The following is an 8,136-nucleotide window of genomic DNA, read 5'->3' on the forward strand; positions in this document are numbered from 1 at the left end:
GTGTGAGCGAGTGTGTGTGTGTGTGTGTGTGTGTGTGTGTGTGTGAGTGTGCGAGTGAGTGTGCGAGTGAGTGAGTGTGCGAGTGAGTGAGTGAGTGAGTGTGTGTGTGTGTGTGTGTGTGTGAGTGAGTGAGTGAGTGTGAGTGAGTGAGTGAGTGTGTGTGAGTGTTACCTGCGAGGAGACGGCGAGCGGGACAGTTTCCTCTTGGGAGATCGAGACTTCTTCGGTGATCGAGACGCGCTGCGACTTCTCCTGTGTCGTTTGCTGGAGGAAGACACATTCACTGTCAACATGAGCTCTGATCTAAACCACGGTGTATAACTCCACATTTTACTTTAAAAGTGCATGTGTGAAAAAAAACAAGGTTAGAATGACAAACTTTTAAGGCAAAAACCAGTCATAAAAATGGAATTATAGACAACCGTTTGGCATTTTCAGGTGAATAAATCAAAAGTAGGGCATTAAAATGAACTAGTTTGCAATATGTGCTAGTATCTGAATATTAAACCACAAAAGGACTGTTAATGAAATAGTCTGAAAATGAAAAAGATCAAAAACCTTGAAACGGTCAAATATATTACTCTTGTACAATAGCATATAGTTCTCAAAGTAATAATAAAAAGAAAACATTATTTTAAGGAATATCACGATTTTTCTTCCATGTTTTAATTTTAAAATTGGACAACTTTTTTTTAAATCAAATCCAAAAATTAAAAATACAACACAGAATTTCTGAAAAACAAAATATATCATAGGGTAAATTCATTTCTTTTTTTTTTAGTTATTAAATTTAATTAATTTTAAATCAGACTTCGGGAACATATAAAATGCATTTCATAGGGCACTAAAAAAATTATTAACCTTCTAATAAATTGTATATTTATTTCTTATTTCACACCATATCAGTGCTATATTTATGGCAAACTCAAAAGTAAAATTTTAAAATGGTATTAGCAATAATTCAAAGAATTAACAATGTAGTGTAATTAACAAAAATTATAGACAAGCTTTGGTGTTTGATTAAAACTTTTTCCCAGGAGGAACTTCAAAAATGTCCATTAATGTTTCTGTGTAAAAACGTTTCCTAGCATCATTTAAAACAGGACACTGATAAAATGTTTTACTGTCAAGGAAGACTTGAACCATATACACAAGTGACCACATCTAGAGTCTTGTCAATAAATGATTACATTTTGTACGTTGATTCAATTACTTAGAAGTGTGTTCTGATGACTAAAATTTAATGTTACCATTAAAACGGAATTTTAAAAAAATACAAAATTTGGGAGGGAAAAACAAGCTGATTTGATGGGGCTCGACACTCACCGGCTGGTGCTGCGGGAGCGTCTGGCGCTGCTGTAGCTCTTGGGAGGAGTTTTTGAACGTTTTCTGTTCTTGTCTTCCTTCCTCCGGTCTCTACATCAGAAACAAATGCAAAGATGCAATGAACCACCGCCGCTCCACAACTAAGCCTGAGAAACCCGGAGCATATTTGAGACGCTTGAGACTCTTTGAGCTCTCACCTGGACCTGGAGCGTCTGCTGCGGTCCCTGGAATGAGACCTCCTCCTCCTGGGGCTCTTGGACCTCCTCCTGCTCCTGGAGCGAGATCTCCGTCTGGAATGACTCTTGGAGCGCCTGCGCTCACAGCAAACTCACATCAGACTAGTGCTAATCTCGTTAACGAAAACCGTGACGAAAAAGTTTGTTGATGACTAAAACGAAACGACAATAAGGTCAATAAACGATAACTATGACTACATCAACATGCAATTTCCTTCACGATAAAAGACGAGGCTAAAATGTATGCAAAAAATAAAAACTTTACCAAAAACCTCTTTGTATTTGCGTCATAAAAGACCGAGTGTTATTGCAGACTGCTCTACACTCCTCTACTACATCAGCTTTCATGAGTGCGGTTGCCAGATATCCAGAATTCTAATCCCCGAGCTTCGCTGATACATTGATACATTTTCTTCCTGGTGTTTTGCTTATTTTAAGCAATCTGGCAACCATGCGCTCACTCTTCAGTGCTTCATTGAAAACAGTGACACTGGTTTCTGAATAAATGCACTTACTCAACCGCTGTTGCTTTAATAGAGAAACAGGCTATTGCAGTTTGGAATTACACCGTTATAATATTCTTTTTTTTTTTATACCAGTTTTCATAATGTAGACAGAGAGAGTGCATAAATCTTTGGTATTAATTTATATAATAAAAAGCCTATAATAAATCAGTACACTAGATGAGGGAAAATACACCACGAGTTCTATTGATTTGTGTTTACTGGTGAAAGTGCAATACCTGAAATGCAAAAATAAATTTCTCAAATGACAACAATCATTACGATTATAATTTTGAGCTAAATTAATTTTTATCAGTTTAACCGTAATACAGCATGACGAAAATGTGACTAAGATTTCATTGACTAAAACGCTCAGACATTTCGTTGAGTTAAACTTGACTGAACAAAAACAGGACAAGGTTGCCTAAATATGATAACATTTGAGTAAGACTAAATTAAAAATAGCTGCCAAAATGAACACTGCTATCTGGTTAATAATAATCTTATTGCTAAAATATCATGTTTTCTTTTACTAAAACTAGACTACAATACGATACAAACATTGAAACCCAATCAGAATCCATCCGAGAATTTAAAGCGGCAGACGAGCGTGCGCTTTGAATAAACAGACGATATTATAGTGCGCTGGTGTGGACGCTGATATCTTTATAGTTATCGTTCTTGGTGTGAATAGAGCTTAAGACTAAAACTGAAAATAGCTGACAAAATGAACACTGTATGAGAGCATGACTGTACATGGACTTCAGCTGGATGATTGAGACGTCTCCACAAACCTGTGTCTGGAGCGGGACCCGGATCTCCTGCGTCTGGATCTGGACCTGGAGCGCTTGCGTTTATCATCCTTCTTACCTGAAGAAGCAAACTCTTTAGCACACTGTCCTTTCACTCACACAAGCGGATATCTTTGATGTAGCACGTCAGTCACTCACTTCCGGGCTCGATGGCTGCGGAGATCAGAGACTGGGCCTCTCTCACTCTCTTCATGGCTTCTTCGATCTCTTTATTCGAGCCATCTGCCTTCAGTCCAGGGGTCAGACTCAGCCCCGCGGCGAGATGGTTCAGCCTGAAGTCACAGCGGATTAATGAAGAGAAGCTCAGTTAGAGGAGTACGGCTCTATGGTTTGTGCAATGAGGAAGACCAGATCGCAATCACAGAATTCTCATAAAAATGGAATTTATAGCATAACAATGACATTTTAGACAAATAAAGCGCAAGTAGTAAAATCAAGGATATTCTCTATGAATATTAAACTGGAAAAGACTGCTATTGAAATATGAAATCTTTGTCTGTGATTGATCGGTGCAGTTTTACCAGCTTTTCACCATTTCATTTTAAATAACCATCGTCAAACGCACACACGAACTCAAAGCTCTTCATGTGAAAGCATCAGAAGTTTGGTTTAACTTTAAAAAATTATTAAATTGTTAAAGTTTTAATAATTCGATTGATTAGACATGCTTTTGATGGTTAATTTAAACCATCAAAATGTAATAAATGAAAACCAAAAACATCAAATTTGCGAAAATAAAACTCAATTTATGAAGGGGGGAGAAAAAAAAAAAAAAACTTACCTGATTTCGCAGAGACCTATTTTTTTTTTAAGTTAATAAATTGTTAAATACTACAAGTCACTTAATTTCAATTAATTAGACACGTTATTACATTTTTTTTAGGAAATAAAACTGATTTCACAGGGCCCTAAAATGTTATTTCATGATTTCAATAATCATGAAATGGACTGATTTCACAAGGCCCTAAAATGTATATTTTTGTTTCATGATTTCAATTAATTACACATGCTTTTTAATTACTAAAATTTTATTTAATAAATACAATGGAATCCAGAAGAGTCAAAAAGGGAGAGGAGAGAAGAAAAAAAAAAAAAAAGGGAATTTGGGAAAAGTAAAGCAGATTTCACAGGGCCCCTGATGAGTAGATGTTTGATAATATTGATGGACTTACTTGGGGTCTATGGATGCCATAAGCTTCATAAGCTGCTCAGCTGACAAAGACTACGAAGAAAACATCAATGATTAATAAAGAGTTTAGCAGATCCGGAGTACAAACAGGGCCATTGATGATGGAGCCGAAAGGCGTCAAACCTGAGTGTTTATATTGGGTGCCGCCATGGCCAGAGCTGCCATGGGGTCCAAGTTCGGCCCTCCTAGACCTAGAGGAACGCCACCGATCTGAGGACAGACAAAACATCAGCATCATTACAGCAGCTATGTTTCCATCCACTTATTGTTTGCGTATTTTGGAATATCGCATAAAAAAAAAAGCTGGATGGAGACGCCAAGATGTGCATAAAAAACGTATGCGCTTTTTTGAGTAGGATAAACTTTATCCAATATGAAAAAACGTGCATAAACTACGATGGAAACACATTTACTGAATAATGCACTTTTTCACGTGCACCGAAAAAGTTATGAGACTGGGATAACTTTGACCAGCGGACCGATCTCGTTCACAGCATCTGAAACGTTACGGTCATTCTAAAATGCCGGAGCAAAGTCTGCCGTCAAAGTATTTCTGTATAATTGTCTTACACGACTGCGCTCACAAATAACTGGCATCCGCCTCCGAAAGCAATGACAGCATTTATTGTGTTTCGTCTGCTCGCTCTGAGGCACAAGTAATTTATCATACATCAATCATTTGTATCCTATTTCAGCACTTTTGATACTACTTCAGTACTTTTGCTGCTATTTTAATAATTTTTATCCTATTTCAGTACTTTTGATACCATTTCAGTACTTTTGGTAATATATCAGTATTTTGATAATATTTCAGTACTTTTGGTACTATTTTAGTACTTTTGGTAATATATCAGTATTTTGATAATATTTCAGTACTTTTGGTACTATTTTAGTACTTTTGGTAATATATCAGTATTTTGATAATATTTCAGTACTTTTGGTACTATTTTAGTACTTTTGGTAATATATCAGTATTTTGATAATATTTCAGTACTTTTGGTACTATTTTAGTACTTTTGGTAATATATCAGTATTTTGATAATATTTCAGTACTTTTAATACTATTTCAGTATGTTGATACTATTTCAGTACTTTTGCTGCTATTTCAATACTTTTGATACTGTTTAGATACATTGGATACTATTTCTTTACTTTTGGTACTATTTCAATTATTTTTATCCTATTTCAGCACTTTTGATACTAATTCAGTACTTTTTTTTGATACTAATTCAGTACTTTTGATAATATTTCAGTACTTTTGATAATATTTCAGTACTTCTGATACTATTTCAGTATTTTGATACTTTCAATAATTTTTTTAGTACTTTTGGTAATATATCAGTATTTTGATAACATTTCAGTACTTTTAATACTAAGTATTTTGATACTATTTCAATAATGTTTTTAGTACTTTTGGTAATATATCAGTATTTTGATAATATTTCATTACTTTTAATACCATTTCAGTATTTTGATACTATTTCAATCATTTTTATCCTATTTCAGAACTTTTGATACTATTTTAATACTATTTAAATACATTTGATACTATTTTGATGTGACGATTTTGTTCTCTTTGACTCGTTGGATGGAAACGGTGCTTTATTCACAGATGTTTCATGTGATATTCCAATTTTGCACATAAGTTTAATTCGAATCTTTGTATGGAAGCATAGCTAGTGCAGAGCGGCCGATGGTCTCGGGTTACACCGATTGACACTCACAGATGGGACGGGGTTGGGCGTTGGGAGGAGCCCGCCTCCTGGCAACAATCCTGCAACGGCATTGGCTGGAGCGAGCAGCGACAGAGCCTTGGATTCGTCAGGAATCACTCCTGCAGGACGGAAACGGCACAATCAAACCGTGCCACACTTCTCGCGCCACACATAGACAGACCCACAAAGTCAAACTTTTTTTTTACATTTGCACTGACATCAGTACTCGCTTTGTCAGAGGAAGCTAACACATGAGGTCCCTTAACAAAAGCATAAAGTGCACAATACTACAAGAAAAGGAAATGACACTAGACACACTGCCAAGATGTTATCACCTGAACTTGATTTTTTAAGTCATGAACCAAATGTAAGCAAGCACAGCCGGATCTCCACTGGGATGTGCTCTCAAGTTTCATAAGTTGTATAATGAACAAGCGATTCAGGTCGGCTGCTTCGCTATAAAGCACACAGAGACATCAAGATAGACAAAACAGAGTTTATGATTCGGGTGTCAGCATCAAATGACAGTTCATCAATCCACTGATGGCATGACTTACCATTACTAATGCAAATAACATTGGTTTACGGGGCTTTGAGAGCTAAAGCTGCCGTTACCTGGTTTAAAACAGAATCCTATGGCATAAACTTCCAGCAAAAGCCCATTTTAAACTCTAGACTGTGTGTCAAATGCTGAAGAGGAAAATAACTAGAGTTAAATGACAATGAGCGTTTGGTGAGTGTATGGATTCCTTTGGGTGAGTGCCTCTGAAATTAATATTTCACTCCAAACGACAATCATCACTGACACACACACACACACACACACACACACACACACACACACACACACACACACACACACGAGAGAGAGAGATAGAGAGAGAATAACAGAGAGAGAGAGAAACAGGACAAGCTGCAGAAGACAAAACTGTTGGGTGGCATTTTCTGCTGGGCCTGGTTTACAGGACTTGCAGAACCAGGGAAAAGAACTGGAAAACACAACAACAAAAAACAGAAACGACCGTTAAAAAGCTTCTCAGGCCTTTTCAGTCATGTGGAGAGGAACAAAAGAACATTCTAGACCTGATTCTTACTCAAAAGCAGAAAATATTAAAGGGAGGTTGGAGAAATATTATAGGGCCCTATGAAATCCATTTTATTTTCCCCCAGATTCAGTTTTAATTTTTCTAGATTCCATTTTTAATAATTAAATTAGATTTTATTAATCAAAAAGCATTTGTACATAATTAATCATGAAACTTATAAACTTTAACCTTAATGTTTTGAGACCAATGAAATGTCCTATTTTTTTCTTACCTTATGTTTTATCGTTACTATATTCTGTGTTTTAGCATGTCTAATTATTTGAATGCATAAAAACAACTTAACATTTTTAAAACAGACTTATGTTTTTTTTTTTTTGTGTGTGTATTTAAATTTTTCTGATTATCAATTGAAGGCATAAAACATTAATTTATTTTTAAATAATGAAAATTAAACTATTTTTTGGCAAACAAAAGGGGATTTACTATTAAATCATGGATGAATTGTGTGATTATTCCTTAAAAAGTGAAGTTTTAATAATTTACTAGTGATACTAGTATTACGTACATTCTACTCAACAATAGTAATGTATTGCTGGCACAATGTCGTCACGAACTTTTATTTTGACGGGTTGCCGTTAACACCTTTAAATTTGATGTGAGGCTAGTTTTACTCAAATGAAACAGTAAAATGCTCATGAAGTGACTCTCAGAGCAGTTCTGGAGATGTTCATGTATTTATGTCTTCATTTAGACACGACAGACTCTGAAATTACCGCGAGCTTCAATCTTTATGACCGGATTCTGTCCGCGTTTTCCGCATCGTGGAAATCATAGGGCCCTAACATCACAATCGCACAGGAAAGCCCTATCATTACGCGCTGTGCTAAACACTCATGCATAATGCGCTATCTTACCGTACTTTATTAGCATGCAATGCAGAAACATTCTTTCAGCCTAAACATTAGTGCTGTGCAATGAATAGAGCGATCGATCTTTGTCTGTGAGCTCAGATGGAGACACAAGAGAGAGGATAACAGTTTACAGCAGGGAAACACGTGGGCCGGTCTCGATTATTTGTCTACAGGGTCACTCTCAGACATCTGCCGGCTCTGCAATTGCCTTGTTCACTATAAAAATCACACACACAAATGACAAAGAGAAAAGTTTAACAAAAAAAAAAAAAAAAAAACAGGACTAGATCTGCACGATTCTGGATAAATTGAGAATCATGTTTTTTTTTTTGTCTCAAATAGAGATAAAGATTCTCCCACGATTCTGAACTAAACAAAATAATGTGTGGCAAAATATT

At 35.9% G+C, this 8,136-nt stretch overlaps 1 protein-coding gene across 1 annotated transcript in view; it reads right to left on the reverse strand.

Moving 5' to 3' along the window:
- Positions 1-8,136, reverse strand: part of srsf11 (serine and arginine rich splicing factor 11) — a 15,982-nt gene that overhangs the window by 4,433 nt on the left and 3,413 nt on the right. The window contains exons 3-10 of the mRNA XM_016492266.1: positions 5,791-5,900; positions 4,190-4,276; positions 4,050-4,099; positions 3,016-3,149; positions 2,860-2,935; positions 1,524-1,637; positions 1,327-1,416; positions 172-264 (exon numbers count right to left, since the gene is read on the reverse strand). Of these exons, the coding sequence (XP_016347752.1) occupies positions 172-264; positions 1,327-1,416; positions 1,524-1,637; positions 2,860-2,935; positions 3,016-3,149; positions 4,050-4,099; positions 4,190-4,276; positions 5,791-5,900 (754 nt within the window). The remainder of the gene's footprint in view (positions 1-171; positions 265-1,326; positions 1,417-1,523; positions 1,638-2,859; positions 2,936-3,015; positions 3,150-4,049; positions 4,100-4,189; positions 4,277-5,790; positions 5,901-8,136) is intronic.

Source organism: Sinocyclocheilus anshuiensis, unplaced genomic scaffold, assembly GCF_001515605.1.
Source record: "Sinocyclocheilus anshuiensis isolate Anshui unplaced genomic scaffold, SAMN03320099.WGS_v1.1 scaffold1200, whole genome shotgun sequence".
Classification (NCBI taxonomy): domain Eukaryota; kingdom Metazoa; phylum Chordata; class Actinopteri; order Cypriniformes; family Cyprinidae; genus Sinocyclocheilus; species Sinocyclocheilus anshuiensis.